The 19,178-nt window shown below is 33.0% G+C and overlaps 1 protein-coding gene and 1 pseudogene across 1 annotated transcript; one reads left to right on the top strand and one right to left on the bottom strand.

Annotated features, from left to right (window-relative positions):
• Positions 1 to 863: 863 nt before the first annotated feature.
• Positions 864 to 19,014, bottom strand: LOC120117746 (60S ribosomal protein L2, mitochondrial-like). The gene is made up of 4 exons (XM_039137979.1): positions 19,002 to 19,014; positions 8,910 to 8,922; positions 1,981 to 2,086; positions 864 to 1,681 (listed from the first exon to the last, which is right to left on the bottom strand). Exons 3-4 carry the CDS (start codon positions 2,072 to 2,074, stop codon positions 1,164 to 1,166), a joined length of 612 nt encoding a protein of 203 aa, XP_038993910.1. The 5' UTR covers positions 2,075 to 2,086; positions 8,910 to 8,922; positions 19,002 to 19,014; the 3' UTR covers positions 864 to 1,163.
• LOC120117748 lies at positions 4,090 to 18,206 on the top strand (annotated as a pseudogene).
• Positions 19,015 to 19,178: the final 164 nt, after the last annotated feature.

Below are 19,178 nucleotides of genomic sequence, written 5' to 3'. Positions count from 1 at the left end.
TACAAGTTACATGGTCGCCCGTAGTCAAATTCGGGCAATCTCTATACCGTGAAGGACCTGGTAAGGATCCATTCCGACCTGATCAGAAGACACCCGCTAATAACTTCTTTCTTGCCATCTTAAACAGGCTTAGTTATCCAATGCAACCAAGAATTAAGAAAAGAAGGGCAACCAAGTGTCCCGGACTCCTGCATTTCATGTGACCTCAACCAAGAATTAAGAAAAAATGGGAATGTTATAATTGATCATTGTGTTACTGTTTACAGGATTACATAGATAGTATGGAAGGAGCAACTTTGTCTGGCAGGCAAGCATCTTCTACATATGTGATGCCGGGGAATACTTAGAAGCCATGCAGAAGAAGCTCGCGGCAGTCAGATCGCAAGAACATATGGAAATTTCAAGTGTTCCCGATGAGTTCAGCCCTGTGATTATTTATTTGTGTAGCACAATATTCAAACCACCTCCAATGGCTGAGGCAAATTGGTGGTAGTCACCGGAATATGCATCTATTCAACATGTTTGATCATTTATGTAATCAAAGGAAGTTATAAGAAGATTATTTTTACACCCTATTTCACATGAATATAATCTCAATAATTTTCGATTTTTTTTCTTGTATGCTGTAAGAACTATAGATGAATTAATCTGAATCCACATAACTACTTCAAAAACCAAGCAGCACTGTACGAATTCTAATTAATCACATAAGTTTTAACACAGAATTCACTTGAAATCCAGAGTTAAATGATCTAATTTCCGAAACACATTATTTGTTGTTTATTCATGATAAGATAACTTCCAGAAAAAGATATCGATATATCAATCAAATACAAGATGGAAATGAATAAATCCACATAAAAAAAATGCACTCTTAGAAATGGTTCAGATTGTGCAGACAAGGTTGAAGATGCATATAAAAAAAAATTACCATCACTGTTTGATCAGCTGAGATACCGATTAAATGTAACATATTTCCCTGAAATCAACATGATTATTTTAGAACCTGTTGAAGAACAAAGATGAACATCCATAATGCATCAGTGGCTAAATGCCTCAATTCATACAATGAGTCCTTTAACTAATAAACAAAAATCATCAAAAGCATGAGCATCAGATTGTTGAAAATAGATAAAGAAGCAAAATGCCAACTTGACCGAGAACTAGTTTCTGCGTCTGCTTTTGGCAGTCTTAAACCCACACTTACAAGGCTTTCCCCAAGGTGTCCGCGAAGTCTGACCATAACTTCCACTACTTTTACTCCGTCCCTCACCACCACCATGAGGATGATCAACCGGATTCATCGCAACTCCCCTAACCACGGGTCTCCTGCCCAACCACCGACTCTGTCCAGCCTTCCTAAGCTTCTTAGCTCCATGGCTAGGATTCGACACCGTACCAACAGTCGCTCTACATCGAGTATCAATCAACTTTTCAGCACCCGATGGCAGTCTAATCAAACAATATCTTGATTTTGGCTCTTTGAGGATCTTAGCAGAAGTTCCAGCAGCCCGGACCAGCTTTCCGCCTTGACCAGGGTTCACCTCAATGTTGTGGATAAAGGTTCCAATTCGCATAGAAGCAATTGGCATACAACTCCCAATTTGTGAATTAATGTCCAGATTAAGTAGATCTCTTTTCATACTCTCAATCGTTGATTGATTATGAACATCTGCAGCAACTGCAAAAAAGGAACATTTCAAAGAAGAAGAAGAAAGAGAAGCAAAAGATATCTAAAGGTTCGTTGTCTTTCTTCCCTCTATGCAAGAATTGCGTTAAAGAGTAAACTATAAATTGTGACAAACCCTAGAAACTAAAGAACGATTTTTTATTCATTCTAATTCCTTATTCTGTTATTTGGCACCAAACTTTAAACTTGCAAGACAAGTGATCTCTCAGAACCCAAACGGGGATATGATAAGACGCCATTTTGCAGTATTGATAATTTTTTGTGAGAAAAAAAGATTGAGAGGAGAGTACCAGAGGAGAGATTGAGATTGGGAACACGAAACGATTGATGCAGAAACCTGTTGAAGAGATTCAATGAAGCTGTGCGACTTCTCAATAAAGCCATTTCCTTCTTTTTGTAATTTGGCTTTAAGAATTTGTTTTCCCAGAGCTAGGGTTTTGGATCGGATTTTCCTGGGAAAAGAAGACGACGGAAACAAAACAAATTACAAAAGGCAAAAACGCTGCGTTTATCGGTATAGCGGGCTGACGACGGCTCTTTCTAGGAAAATAATAAGGGGAAAAGATTAATAATTTAGAAATATTAAATAATTATTTAGAATATATGTTCACAAGTTTTTTTTATTATCAAAATTGAATATATTTAAAGAAAAAGATGAATAATAATTTAGAAAATATGCTTACAAGTTGACTCCCCCCGTACCATTATATCTTCTTGTAAGGATTTGGTAAGTTAATCTCAATTGAGAAAATTGAATATATCAATTTTATATAAAAAAAATTAATATATTCAATTAATAATATATCAATATCAATTAATACTATCAAACTCTATTTATATATCAATATCATTTATTAATAATAAAGTATAAAAATCATCTACTAATTATTAGACATTATTTTTTTGAGTTATTTAACTATTAAAAGTTATAAAATATATAAGATGTTGTTTTCTTGAGTCCCTCGATTTTAAAAGTTATAAAATGGTCATTTGACTATTCATATGTTCTAAACTTGTCATTTTTGTTAAATATCAACGAGTGTCTAAGTTAGATATTAATTTGTTTATTGAGATATGATAAAATTTAATCATGAACTGTTTGAATTATATGTTGTAGATCAGATTTTATCATATCTCAATCAATAGGTTAGCATTAAACTCAGGTGACCTTCAATTTTTAAAGAAAAAAAGACGAGTTTAAAACAAATGATAGTCAGATGAACATTTTATAACTTTTAATAATCGAGAGACTCAACAAAAAATGTTCAATAGTTTAAGATCATTTTATAATTTTTAATAATAATGAGGCTCAACAAAACAACATATTAAAAAATTATTTATAGACTTTATTCTAATAAATATTTTATCTGTAACGATTTCGATAATCAATTCATGAATAAATAAATAATATGTTGTGTTAGCAATGCACTATCACATCTATATGGATGTGAGTCATCATCTAGGTATTTTCCAACACACCTTGTCAATTTATTGATATATCCGTATTTATTCATCAAAATATTTTATTTCTTGTCTTCTTAATTGACGTTTTGGACGGGCTTGGTAGTCAATTTTTGACTATCAAGTGCCCCCATCGTTTCTGCACACTTTTATGGCTATTATAATGCCACTTTACTTACCTTATTTTAATCCATTAGGCTTAATTATACCCACATTTTATTATCACGTGCTTTAAAAATAAAATTAACCCACGTTTTTCTCCGTAATTCTATACCAATCTAGATTTTTCTCTTCCTTTCAAAATGACCATTTTATCTCCCATCTTCCTTTAATGACCATTTTAATCATCTTCCTTTAATGGTAATTTTATTCTTTCCTTATACTATTTTGGGAGTAACTCCTATTTCAGTCCCTTGATTTCTCTTTCCTAGTACAACCGTAGTTTAGTTTACTTGGGCTAATTTCATATTTAGTCCTGCAACTTATTACTTCTTTAAAACTTTGACCATAGCAAAATTTAATTATTTAAAACTTGCATTCAATATCAAAACTCTTTCGGGTGGAATCTTAATTCTACTACTATTATATAATGATAGTCAAGGAATACGAAAATATTACTGTGTTCACTGAAAAATATTATTCATAATCCGGAGCAATTTGTTTTTCTATACTGAATATTGAAAAGTTGCATTTAATTTTCTAATAAAAAAAGATAAATCATTTAAAATATAATTTAAAAATAAGATAAAATAATTTAAGTTTATCTACTTATTTATCTGATTCAACACTTTTTGTTGTTGAAAATTTTATATTAATTAAAAATTATCAAATATTTATCAAAATATTCAGCCCGGATAAAAAACCTTAAAACAACCAAATCACCCTTAAAATAGGATTCATATCTCCCAAAATACGTTATCAAACAGTTAGGTGATAGATACTTTATATTAATAAGCAGCTGCTTCCGAAAAAACAAAAGGAAAGGAAAAGGAAGGTTTTTTATTTGCAATGGCAGACAAGGCAGTGACTATTAGGAGTTAGGACTAGGAAGTTCATGACCAACCGGCTCCTTTCCAGGAAACAATTTGTATGTTCCTTTTCCCTTTTTTCACTCATTTTTCATTAATTTCTTCCAAGTATTTTCATGTGTTTATAGGATCAAACTCTTATATTTGTTAATTTAATTGGTTCTTTATTGGGTAGATCTTTGATGTTTTGCATCCTGGGAGGCCCAATGTTTCCAAGGTAAATCTTAATATTTCTTATTGAAGTTATCTTGTTTGAACTGCTGGTACGTTTTGATTTGTGGTAATATGTTATTGATTTGGGTTGTTAGGCGGAGCTGAAGGAGAAGCTTGCTATAATGTATGAGGTTAAGGACCCGAATTCGATATTCGTGTTCAAGTTCAGGACTCATTTTGGAGGTGGTAAATCTACCGGATTCGGTTTAATTTATGATTCTGTCGAGAGTGCAAAGAAGTATGAACCTAAATACAGGCTAATCAGGGTAAATTTACAAAAAAAAAAAAAATTACATTATCAGGGTAATTCATCCTTGTTTGAAGGGTACGAATATGACGGGCGACATTGATGATCTATTTTGCTTGCATTTTCAGAACGGACTCGATAAGAAGGTGGAGAAATCGAGGAAGCAGTTGAAGGAACGGAAGAACAGGGCTAAGAAGATCCGCGGAGTGAAGAAGGTAAGTGTAATAACCATTTTTTATAAAACAATTATATATTATTTTAAAAACGATTATGACTTTAAATTAGAAAATTGGTGATTTGAAATTAATTTGAATTAAATTGAATAGAGTCGCCATCAACCTTTGGGTTAGGTAAGTCGAATACCTAAAGACGTCTTTTAAAACAATTTTAAGAAAAATCATTTTTAAGACAAAAATAGTCTGCATTTACCAAAGATTCAATTAAAATGGATTCGGGAGTCGGTTACGTGTGGGGAAGGCTATACACCCCCACAACGCCCAAAATTGGTACTGTGTCGCTTACACATCGTCATAAATGGTGGAAGTTACAAATCGAATATAAAGTTAATTTATTATCCATTTATTGAGATTTATTTAATTTGCCTCGAATTATTTAAAGAAAATCCTTTAACTCAATCAGAAATCTTGAAATTTGCAATCCTCCGTCGGGAAAGCTATTTCAACCATTTCTCATTCGTAAAAGAATATTCTACCATTGATTATGTAAAAAAATTGCGAATCAAATATAACTAAAAGCGATGTTTACATACGAGTAAATTGATTAACTAAAAACGTGAATTGAATACAAATTAAAAAAATTTGAAATTTACATTCACATAAAATAAAATAAATTGTCACTTAAATAACACACATTGCATCGTTTGAACAAATTAATTAGCAAAATATACTCGACTTATTTCAAGTTTCTATGTCGTTAAAATGCCGTACCGGATCACACCACTTCGATCAAGTGGTACTTTCCACGCCCATTCTACGCATACGTGTTCTTGAAAATATAATCGAATATTTCATACATAGATAAAAATATAATGAAAATAAATGTAATTGGAAATACAAAATAAAATATTCACATTACTAAAAACATTATTTACATAATACAAATAACCGAATAACAAGTACAATAAAATCATACCTAAATGAATAAATAAAATATTACAGATCTAAACACAAATATAAATAATCACATTTGATTTTAAGGTACCAAAATAAAAATAATAAAAACCTAAAGGAATAAATAACAAATAAAACAAATAATCCAGGGCCAAGAACAAAATATTAAACAGTATGCAAATCATACACAAATAAGATTAGGGACCAAGATGAAAATAATAGAAACTTAAAAAGCTAAACAATAATTATAAATAAAGAAGAGCCCAGATAGCAAACATTAAATAATACATGAACCAGAAATATAAATAACCCATAATAATACTTAGGACTAGATTGCATTAAAATATAAACATGAAGGCCGAATCATAATTAAACCAAAAGTAAAACAATGACTAAGATAATAGACTTATAATTATCATAGCCAAATTTGAATATCAAAGAAAAACACAACACCTAAGATTAGTGACTAAATATATATTTATAAATGTCAGAGATAAATTCGAAACTCAGCCAAAATACATAACATATAAACTCAGGGGCTAAAATGAAACTATTACAAACATTGGGACCAAAGTCAAATATCCACAAAAATGACATAACATACATTAGTAGGATTAAAATATAAACAAGGAAACATAGATGCCCAAAACAAAAGAAAACAAAATAGACATTAAACCAAACATCAAACAATGACTAAAATAGAATATACGAATATGATGACCAAATTCAAATAACAGTAAAGATAATAAAAATGCATGGGATCAGTGATTAAATTAAAATATTTGAAAATATTAAATCCAGAATCAAATATAGACAAATATGATATAAACATGAACAGGGACTAATATAACATTTGCAAATTTCAGGACCAAATCCGAATATCAAAGGAAAATGCCCAATAAACTGCAACAGTGACTAAAACGAAATAAATATAAATATCACAACCGAATTATAATATCAGCAAACATAATATACAAATTAATGACTGAAATGCAATCATTAAAAACTAAAAGGCTCGAAATAAAACAATAATAATTTCATTAAATGACTTAAATAAAGCATTACAAAGGAGAAGGGACCTAAACTGTAGTTACCCCATGCTTGCAAAACACGGGTACCCAGACCCTTGAAACGGTGGCGTGTTGGAAACAAGTTATAAGCCTTGTTTTAGGGTTTAGAAAACCCTATTCCTATTTGGTTTCATTCTCTCCCTCAGTAGTAATACCGAAGCATTCAGGGGAGAGCTCTCCCAGCTTCTTCATCGCACGAGGCGGCCCAGAGTCCCGACCACCGTGAACCGGTGGCCACGGGACGCAGAATAAACGAAAGGGTCCCCTTTGACCACAAAGTCCTCTGCTCCGGTGAAGCAATCAACGGCCGGACCGAATCCAAGGTAAGCCTCTCACTCTATCTCTATTTTCTCTCGAGCTTTCCTTTGTTTCGAGCCCCCCACCCGAAGCTCTCTCTGTATTTTTCTTTTCGTTCTCCCCTCTGTTGCTCTCACCGAATCCTCTCCCCTCATAATGGTTGCCTGTTGGATTTTTTTAAGGGTTCTTTCGGTGATAATGGTACCTAAGGCTTAGGGAAATTATGGGTTGTTGATTTAGGGTGATTGAATCCCGGATTTTCGGGATTATAGGGATTTTTTATTTAGATTTATTTTTGTTTTTTTATTGGGTTTTTTTCTCTGATTTGCTGATTGATTTGGTATGTTGTCACTGTTGACTGCTTGAGGGATGGGCTCTGATCGGCTCGGGAAGCTTTCGACGATGGCTCGTCGACTGGGAAACTGGAACTCACTGGCGGCAGTGGCTTGATGGCTGTTGGCTTGAACGGCTACTGGAACGTTGAAGAGGCACGACGGCTGGATTGGCTTAGGGTTGTGAAACCCTATTTACCATCGATCTGGACCGTTGAATGGGTCCAGATCGAATGGTCTATGTTGGTGCGGCGCTGGGATGTTGATACCCTAAGGTTAGGGTTTGCAATCGGGCTGCTGAGTGATGGGTATGGGCTCGGGTCAATTGGGCTTCGTTTGTTGGGCATGGGTTGGCCTGCAAAACAGTGTAATGTAAATTGTAAGTTAAATAATAATAATGCTAATAATAATAATTAAATAATGATAATAATAATATATACAAAAACCCGGACAAAAACGGGTGTCTACAGCTGCCCCTCTTTGCACATTCTTGTGTTAACAAGAATAGGGCAAAGATGATAAGACAACACGTTTTTGTCTGGTTCTCTTCCATTTTCATAGAAATTGGATAATATTGGTTGTTGGGGACGACACTGCTCATACGTGATGAAGAGTTTGGGTCGTCTAAAGGTGACACGGCTCCTACGTGATGAAGAGCTCTGGTCGGGGAATGACACGGCTCATACGTGATGAAGAGTTCTGGCCATCTAAAGGTGATAACACGGTTCCTACGTGATGAGGACTACTGGTTATCTAAGGGTGACCCGGTTCCTACGTGATGAGGAAATCTGGTCAGGGGATGACACAGCTCATACGTGATGAGGAGATCTGGTCTGGGGAATGGCACGGCTCATACGTGATGAAGAGTTCTGGCCAATCTAAAGGTGATAACACGGTTCCTACGTGATGAGGATGGCTGGTTATCCAATGGTTGACACGACTCCTACGTGATGAGGAGATCTGGTCTGGGGATGACACGGTTCCTATGTGATGAGGACTACTGGCCATCTTAGGAATAATGGTTTCAAGTGAGACCAACTCAAAGATGTGTTTCAGTAGAAACAAACTCAAAAATTGAATTTTGATAAAAATTGTCTCAAGGGAGACAAAATTCGTTTCAAGAGAAACGATCTCAAAGATATTTGCTTTGTTTCAAGTGAAATAAACTCAAAGATAAGTTTTTCAAAAGCAACTGTCTCGAAAGAGACAAAATTCGTTTCAAAGGAAACAACCCAAAGATGGCATTTAAAGGGAATTGTCTCAAATGAGACAAAATTTGTTTTTAAGGGAAACGTTCTCAAAGATGTTTATTTTGTTTCAAGGGAAACAGATTCAAAGATGGTAAATTTTGTTTCCAAAGAAACAAACTCAAAGATTTTTCTCAAAGAAACTGTCTCGAGAGACATAAAATTTTGTTTCCAAAGAAAGAAATTCAATGATTTTTTTTTCTTTTTCTTTTTTTTGAAAAGACATTGTCATAAGAGACAAAACTTTGTTTTTCAGAAAATGGTATCTTAGTGAGACAAAATTTTGTTTCCAAAGAAATAGCCTCAAAGATTTTTCTTCAAAAGAAATTGTTTTAAGGGATAAAACATTGTTTCAGAGAAACCAACTCAAAGATGATCTTGTTTTAAGAGAAAATGTTTCAAGAGACAAAATTTGTTTAAAGGGAAACGACTCAAAGATGACATTGAAAGAAAATTGTCTCATGCGAGACAAAATTTGTTTTAATAGAAACGATCTCAAAGGTGGGTATTTTCAAAAGAAGTTATCTCGAGAGACAAAATTTTGTTTCAAAGGAAACCAACTCAAAGATTTTTCAAAAGAAATTGTCTTTAAGAGATAAAATTTTGTTTCAAAAGAAATAGACTCAAAGATGGATTACATCTTAAGTAAGACCAAATTTGTTTCAAATGAAACAATCTCAAAAGTTAGTTTTTAATTAGAAACTGTCTCAAGAGAGACAACATTTGTTTTTAAAGAAATAGACTCAAAGATGATTTTGTTAAGAGAAACAAACTCAAAGATTTTCAAAATGAACATATTCAAAGATTTACTTCAAAAGAAACGGTCTCAAGAGATACAAAATTCATTTTAAGAGAAACAGATTCAAAGATTTTTGTTTCAAAAGAAATTATCTTAAGAGAGACAAAATTTTGTTTCAAAAGAAACAAACTCAAAGATTTTTGTTTCAAAAGAAACTATCTTAAAAGAGAAAGAATTTTGTTTCCAAAGAAACAACTCAAAGATTTTTTTCACAAATTGTCTCAAGAGATACAAAACTTTGTTTCAGACTCAAAGATTTTTCACGAAATTGTCTCAAGAGAGATAAAACTTTGTTTCAAAATAAATAGACTCAAAGTTTTTTTTCAAAAGAAACGACTCAAAGATATTTATTCAAAAGGAACAAACTCCAAGATTTTTATTCAAAAGGAACAAACTCAAAGATTTTTTCAAGAGAAACTGTCTCAAGAGACAAAAATCGTTTTAAAAGATTCAAATATTGTCGATTTTGTTTATATGGAAATAATCTCAAGGGTTTTCAACAGTGTTTATTTTGTTTCAAATGAAATAATTTCAGGATTTGTTAAAAGGGAAAACTGTCTCGTGCGAGACCAATCAGCTTTGAAAATCTCAAGTGATATTAATTTTGCTTTAAGTACAATAACCTTGAAATTTGTATTATGAGAGAAAATGATGTCTCAAGCGAGATGAAATTTGCTTCGAAATAAACAACAATATCAAGTGAGATTTTATTTTAAGTGTAACAAATTCAAAATTAGTATCTCAAAGGAAAAATGTCTCAAGCGAGACGAAATTTGCTTTAAGATATAGTCTCAAATGAGACAAAATTTGTTTTTAGAGAAATTGTCTCAAGCGAGACAAAGTTTGTTTTTTGAGAAAACGATCTCAAGTGAGATCAACTTTGTTTAATGTGAAACAAATTCGAAATTTGGATCTCAAAGGGAAAAGGTCTCAAGCGAGACGAAATTTGTTTTGAAAGAAACAACAATAAGTTTAATTTTTTTAAGTTCAAAATTTGTATCTCAAAGGAAAAATGTCTCAAGCGAAACACAATTTGTTTTAAAATTCTCAAAATTTGTGGAAAAATGTCTCAAGCGAGACGAAATTTGTTTTGAAATAGATACGATCTCAAATGAAATCAACTTTGTTTAATGTGAAACAAATTCAAAATTTGGATCTCAAAGGAAAAAAATGTCTCAAGAGACTGAATTTTACTTCAATAAAAAACCTCAAAGATGATAGATAGTCTTCTTGTTCCTGTAGGTTGAGGAAATGTCTTGATTGTTGACTTCAAGAAATCAAATCATTGCTTCTTCAAGTTAGGGATTTCTGGTCATTTCTGAGCTTTGATTTCCTGAGAGATCAAAATGATGTATTTTTGAATGACTATCTTGGATGTTATGATGGATGTCAAGATGAAATTTATTTGATTTTTTTTGTCCAATTTGCCCTCAAGTGAGGAGAAAAATGTCTTTAATATATATGATGATAAATGTTTGATGCAAATTTTATGTATTATGTATGTATGTGTATATATGTTTGTATGTATGTATGTTTTCTCGATCTGGAAGAGAATAGTTGCGAAAGTATTCTTCATCTATCATTGATTCAACTTGTCCGTATTTCCACCAATGTACTCTTACAAACCTTGACCTGAGACCATTTGTTTATTCCATCAAATTTTGCCCTAAAATTTAGCTTCTCTTGCCCCAGCTTCGATCTTTGAGCTTCAGATAGATATATTTTTTTTGAATTCCAAGATACGCCTCCAGAGAGATTATCTTGTTTGAAAATGTTTTTCTTCTTCTTTTATTTTCAAAAGTCTGACAATATCAATAGTTTTGAAAAATGTTTGATCAAAAGATTTGAAAACATTGCCCCTTTTAAGGTTTCACAATTGACAAATCATAGAATAAGAGTTCATTGGATATCAAAGAATTTACACTTTAATCCTTCAATAAATTATAGCTATTTGACAAGTGTCAAGATCAACGCTATCTTTGAGAGATGGTTAAGTAAGGGAGGATAAAAAGTCTCAAGTGGTTATTTTGGTCAAAATATAGTGTTCTCATTATTTGATGTTCTCTGATCTGATGGAGTAGCTTCTGTACTCAGTTATTGGAAGTGTTCTCTGACTCCCAACTCTCATGTTCTCATTCATGTTGTGATGCCTCATCAAGGGATTTGAGCAATCGTCTCCTATGTAATAATCTTCATATTCGAGCCGCCCTTTCAGGTTTTCAACTCAAATCCTCCTTTGGTTTCAAGACGTTACTCAGAATTTTACGTCTTTAACCCCCCTTTGTTATTTTTCTCTATCATGCATTAAAGATTTTAGAAAATCTTTATAAGTAAAATATTAATCCTGATAGGCGGGATGAAATATGAGGATAGTCTCTTCCGCTTAGAAATCCATGTATGATTAGAAGGGACTTGTAAGGCACGTAATGTAGGTCATAGTTCAGGGTTATGAAAGAAAGGGATAAAAGGCCCAAACATGTGTTTTAAGGGTATTTGAACCAAGGATCAATTAACTCTGATGCCTTCGATCTTGTTTTGCTCAATTTGAATCTACTCGCATGTCCCTCTCTTGATGTTTTATGATCTTCGAGTCAAGTGATTCTAGAGTGATTGTGTTTGATTAATCTCACGGTTTGAAGCTCAATGCGTCATTTAAGTCAGGAGATTCTTTGTCTGTGTTCTTTGTCCTCTTTTGTTCTTTGCTTTTTCTTTGATTTTTGCTTTGATTTTTTTCTTTGCTCTTTGTTTTTTTTTTCTTTGGTTTGATCTTTGCACTCTGCGTCTGGTTCACCTTTCGGTATCTCATTTGGATCAATTTTCTTCACTCAGATTTCCTTCACATTGCCCCCCAGTGTGGAGGGTGATCCTTGGTTAGGGTTGAATCGAAAGAAAATATCATTCAGGCTCAAAAGGGGACACAAGGGATATATTTTCTCCTTTTGTGAAGGGATAAAGAAAGAAAGCCGTTCATCATCTCATACACAGAAGTCCTTGCAGAAGAGGTATCCCTAGGGGGATAGATTTTCAAGATTAATTGTTTATTCACATGAAAAAAATGTAATTAATGCATGATAGAATTATTTTGAATAAATTCTATTTTTTTTTTCTCTTCTCTTCTTGCTCTCAACATGTCTCAATTGCTCATGCTCGTCTTCAGAAAATTGATGCGAGATGCCCCACACTGTGTCTTCTTTGTAGGAAGGTTTATGTTCAAGTGAACATCTTGTACTCAATGTCTGTAGGTTTTATTGGTAGAAAATGTTGGTTCTACGTCTAAGAAGACGATGATGACTTTATTGGCTCAAAGAAAAGGTATGGGTATGACTTTTGTGTCTCAATAAATACAGTGTTTCAAGGTGGAAAGAATATTTCAAGGTCTCAAAGAGATAGAATGTCAAAAATTGGTTATTTGGTAGTGACCAGGAATTATTTCGGGTAAAAAAATCGAGAGATTTTATTTTGGGTTTTAGACAGGATAAAAAAAGGTCTAATCTTGCCATATGTCAAAAATCTATAATTCTTGAAGAATTAAAAGAATATGTAATTCATTCGATATTCAAAGAACTAAAGATTAAAATTTGTTCAATTATTTAACCTTAGAAGGTAGCATCATTTCAGTCATCAAAGCTTAAAAATATTTAAGCAAATATTGAAGAAAGAACAAAAACGAGTTCAAACAAAACAATCTCTATGGATGCAAGTGTTGATGCAATGACTTCTCTGGCTTAGTATTAGGATACCCCTGAATAAATCATATTATGGATTTTGTGCTTTAGTGTCTTGCAGTTCTTAGCGGAATGTTTGGAGCTTCTTAGATGGAAATGGTGCACTGGATCAACATCGTAGACCTTAGGGAACGATGACTCTTTTCTCGAACCATCCTGGAAGACTCAATCGAACAAACTTCTATCGTGTTGATTTCAGCTTCTTGTTTATATTCTCAATATGGTCACGTGATCAGGATTACTTCCACTGACTTCTCCACAAATTGATCTCATGTTTTTATGAATGATGCATATGAAAATGCTTAAAAATAAAATATATATGCAACAAAAAAGATGCAAATGCAGATGGAAAATGTTGACCCCAACGATGAATATCATAGAATAGTCTTCACCAGAAATAAAGTTTTCACATTACAAGACAATCCAATTTACAAACATGTCTTCGCTTAGATGGTGAGCCTGGAATGGATCACTGCTTCATCTCGGATCTTCGTCCTCATAATGATGCCCCTCAAGCGCTCTGTAATCTGACTCCGTTAATGCCTCGGTGGTAATGAGGTCGGTGTCGCTCTTTGATAACTAGCGATGAAATGATTGTAGATAAGACTCCACTGCTAGACTACTCCTTGAATCAGTGGATCATCATCTCAGTATTGAATGATGCACGATCTTCGAGCTCACTGCTTCGTCTCGGATCTTTATACTTGGAACCGATGCCCCTCTATGCTCTGTAAACTAACTCCATTAATACCTCGGCTATGCTGAAGTTTGTGCTTCACTCCCTGATGGTTAACGATGGAATAATTGTGGATGAGAATCTACTGCTGGATTACTCCTTAGATCAGTGGATTATCATATCAGTCTCGAATGATGCACGATCTTCGAGAAAATCTCATTCTGTACTCTGGACTTCTTTTTAGCCCTCGATGCATGTCTGTATGCGATCGCTTGATTGAAACTTTTATCTCTTCTTGTGAAAATTTTCTCTCGAATATCCCCTTACGGATCAACACTTTTGCATTATGATGATGCAATGCAATGCAATGCAAATGACAAAATGACACAAACAAAAGAGAAATAAGTTAGTATACACAAACAAAAGAGAAAATAAGTTAGTACATGAAAATAATTGATACAAATAAAAATGTAATTCAGAGATGGATATAACACCTACCCCGTCATGATATCTACCCAAACATGCTTTCAATTAAATAACAATCCTACCCGGACATGCTATCTACCCAAAATGATCTATTTTCAAGAATTGGTCCTAACCGCAGTTCAATTCGGGGATTCACTGTCTTATACCCATACGAGGAATAAATTCCTACGAAGGTATAAAGTTATCCCATGGGTTATTTGCTAAAACTCATACGAAGAATAAATTCTTATGAGAGTAAAGCATCACCCCGACTACTTGGATCGAAGCTCGTGTCTAGAGCTCATGTTATGCAAATGCACGTGATGTGTGTGAGGAACGTACCTACCCTTTGACTCAAAACAGAAAAGAAAGAAAAAAACGACAAAAATTTGGACAGAACTGAAAGCAAAAGATAAAATGTTAGTATGATAATTAAAAATGAAGCAATTAAAAATTTCAATAACGGATCATAAGTTAACTATGTACTCGACTTATAATTTCCACTAAACGACAATGTGTAGCGACCTACAGCTTGACTCTCTAAAAAGATGTCCCCAGCAGAGTCGCCAAGCTGTAATAACCATTTTTATAAAACAATTATATATTATTTTAAAAACGATTATGACTTTAAATTAGAAAATTGGTGATTTGAAATTAATTTGAATTAAATTGAATAGAGTCGCCATCAACCTTTGGGTTAGGTAAGTCGAATACCTAAAGACGTCTTTTAAAACAATTTTAAGAAAAATCATTTTTAAGACAAAAATAGTCTGCATTTACCAAAGATTCAATTAAAATGGATTCGGGAGTCGGTTACGTGGGGAAGGCTATACACCCCCACAACGCCCAAATTGGTACTGTGTCGCTTACACATCGTCATAAATGGTGGAAGTTACAAATCGAATAAAAGTTATTTATATCCATTTATTGAGATTTATTTAATTTGCCTCGAATTATTTAAAGAAAATCCTTTAACTCAATCAAAATCTTGAAATTTGCAATCCTCCGTCGGGAAAGCTATTTCAACCATTTCTCATTCGAAAAGAATATTCTACCATTGATTATGTAAAAATTGCGAATCAAATATAACTAAAAGCGATGTTACATACGAGTAAATTGATTAAAAACGTGAATTGAATACAAATTAAAAAAATTTGAAATTTACATTCACATAAAATAAATAAATTGTCACTTAAAATAACACACATTGCATCGTTTGAACAAATTAATTAGCAAAATATACTCGACTTATTTCAAGTTTCTATGTCGTTAAAATGCCGTACCGGATCACACCACTTCGATCAAGTGGTACTTTCCACGCCCATTCTACGCATACGTGTTCTTGAAAATATAATCGAATATTTCATACATAGATAAATAAATGAAAATAATGTAATTGGAAATACAAAATAAAATATTCACATTACTAAAAACATTATTTACATACAAATAACCGAATAACAAGTACAATAAATCATACCTAAATGAATAAAATAAAATATTACAGATCTAAACACAATATAAATATCACATTTGATTTTAAGGTACCAAATAAAATAATAAAAACCTAAAGGAATAAATAACAAATAAAACAAATAATCCAGGGCCAAACAAAATATTAAACAGTATGCAAATCATACACAATAAGATTAGGGACCAAGAAAATAATAGAAACTTAAAAAGCTAAACAATATTATAAATAAAGAAGAGCCCAGATAGCAAACATTAAATAATACATGAACCGAAATATAAATAACCCATAATAATACTTAGGACTAGATTGCATTAAAATATAACATGAAGGCCGAATCATAATTAAACCAAAAGTAAAACAATGACTAAGATAATAGACTTATAATTATCATAGCCAAATTTGAATATCAAAGAAAATACACACCTAAGATTAGTGACTAAAATATAATATTTATAAATGTCAGAGATAAATTCGAAACTCAGCCAAAATACATAACATATAAACTCAGGGGCTAAAATGAAACTATTACAAACATTGGGACCAAAGTCAAATATCCACAAAAATGACATAACATACATTAGTAGGACTAAAATATAAACAAGGAAACATAGATGCCCAAAACAAAAGAAAACAAAATAGACATTAAACCAAACATCAAACAATGACTAAAATAGAATATATACGAATGATGACCAAATTCAAATAATAGTAAAGATAATAAAAATGCATGGGATCAGTGATTAAATTAAAATATTTGAAAATATTAAATCAGAATCAAATATAGACAAATATGATATAAACATGAACAGGGACTAATATATACATTTGCAAATTCAGGACCAAATCCGAATATCAAAGGAAAATGCCCAATAAACTGCAACAGTGACTAAAACGAAATAAATAAATATCACAACCGAATTAATATCAGCAAACATAATATACAAATTAATGACTGAAATGCAATTATTAAAAACTAAAAGGCTCGAAATAAAACAATAATAATTTCATTAAATGACTTAAATAAAGCATTACAAAGGAGAAGGGACCTAAACTGTAGTTACCCCATGCTTGCAAAACACGGGTACCCAGACCCTTGAAACGGTGGCGTGTTGGAAACAAGTTATAAGCCTTGTTTTAGGGTTTAGAAAACCCTATTCCTATTTGGTTTCATTCTCTCCCTCAGTAGTAATACCGAAGCATTCAGGGGAGAGCTCTCAGCTTCTTCATCGCACGAGGCGGCCCAGAGTCCGACCACCGTGAACCGGTGGCCACGGGACGCAGAATAAACGAAAGGGTCCCCTTTGACCACAAAGTCCTCTGCTCCGGTGAAGCAATCAACGGCCGGACCGAATCCAAGGTAAGCCTCTCACTCTATCTCTATTTCTCTCGAGCTTTCCTTTGTTTCGAGCCCCCCACCCGAAGCTCTCTGTATTTTCTTTCGTTCTCCCTCTGTTGCTCTCACCGAATCCTCTCCCCTCATAATGGTTGCCTGTTGGATTTTTTTTAAGGGTTCTTTCGGTGATAATGGTACCTAAGGCTTAGGGAAATTATGGGTTTTTGATTTAGGGTGATTGAATCCCAGATTTTCGGGATTATAGGGATTTTTATTTAGATTTATTTTTTTTTTTTTATTGGGTTTTTTCTCTGATTTGCTGATTGATTTGGTATGTTGTCACTGTTGACTGCTTGAGGGATGGGCTCTGATCGGCTCGGGAAGCTTTCGACGATGGCTCGTCGACTGGGAAACTGGAACTCACTGGCGGCAGTGGCTTGATGGCTGTTGGCTTGAACGGCTACTGGAACGTTGAAGAGGCACGACGGCTGGATTGGCTTAGGGTTGTGAAACCCTATTTACCATCGATCTGGACCGTTGAATGGGTCCAGATCGAATGGTCTATGTTGGTGCGGTGCTGGGATGTTGATACCCTAAGGTTAGGGTTTGCAATCGGGCTGCTGAGTGATGGGTATGGGCTCGGGTCAATTGGGCTTCGTTTGTTGGGCATGGGTTGGCCTGCAAAACAGTGTAATATGTAAATTGTAAGTTAAATAATAATAATAATGCTAATAATAATAATTAAAATAACGATAATAATAATATATACAAAAACCCGGACAAAAACGGGTGTCTACAGTAAGATCATCTGTTCTTTTATTTCGGCCTACTGGAACTACTTTTGGTTACACTTAAATAAAATGGCAGCCAATTATGAGACTGAATCTTCTTACCATTTTGCTTGTTCAATAGATCAAGGCCGCTGAATCGGCGAAGAAAGCTAAAAAGTGAGGATCGTGCTCATCTTCAAGCCCATGTTTATCGACAGCAATGCTTTACTAGTCGGAAGGTTTTAGGTGTTCTTGAAACCTGCAGTTTGGTGTTAGTATTATCTTAGTTAATAATATCTGATTATCATGTTTTTTTAATAGATTATGTTTTTTTTGAACTATCTAGTGTAATGCATCTTTATTTCCAGTAATATAGAAAGTAGTTTATAGCTATTTATTATGATTTTATTGAATTAACACTCAATCTATAGAGATTGAACAATGGGCTTTTAAGTTGGGCCCACATATGCAAGTTAACATCCAATTGAACAAGCGATACCAGTAGACATTATTAAAATTTTATTTTATTATATTTGAGTTGACAAGTTAATGTCTAATGCATATGGTGGTTTATATTTTAACAAAAAAGATAAATTTAAAATATATGAATAGATAAAAAACTAATCTATTAATTTTTAATAATTGACAGACTCAATAAAATAGTGTTTAGAAAATATAACAAATAGTATTCTATAGTAAAAAAAAAATTATGTATTGTACCTTAATTTTTTAGCTCAAAATTCATTTAATTCTTAGCCCAATAAAGGTTTGGGTTTGTCCAACTTCAATAATGAGTCGGCCTAGTGATAAATTCAATAAACTCATTAATTTAGGTTATATGTTATTTTTTATATATTTGACGCAATTCTTTATTTTTTTAACCCATAGAATTTTATTATATTTAAACCAAAAAATAATTAAAAAAAATATAATTACATTTGTAAGTGTATTTATTTAATTAAAAAACAAAATAGAATAATAGAATATATATTCTTTTATTTATTTACATATGCTATGGTTTTCTCTGTCCTTTGAGGCGTTGACTGTAGTTATAGGAGAGTACAAGCAAAGGTTGCTTATTTTAAGGTAAATTGTGAATGGAGTTGGTGTAATTTACTGATTTATGAATTATCTATGCAGAATTGGCCTTCTTGTTTCTTGTTGAAATATACAAATATTCAGTGGCTGCTTTACTGATTTTTTTTATACTCTTTTTCTTTC

The sequence above is a fragment of the Hibiscus syriacus genome, unplaced genomic scaffold (genome assembly GCF_006381635.1).
Source record: "Hibiscus syriacus cultivar Baekdansim isolate YM2019G1 unplaced genomic scaffold, ASM638163v2 tig00110321_pilon, whole genome shotgun sequence".
Classification (NCBI taxonomy): domain Eukaryota; kingdom Viridiplantae; phylum Streptophyta; class Magnoliopsida; order Malvales; family Malvaceae; genus Hibiscus; species Hibiscus syriacus.
The sequence above is the reverse complement of the archived record's forward strand: the minus strand, read 5'-3'. Positions and strand labels throughout refer to the sequence as shown.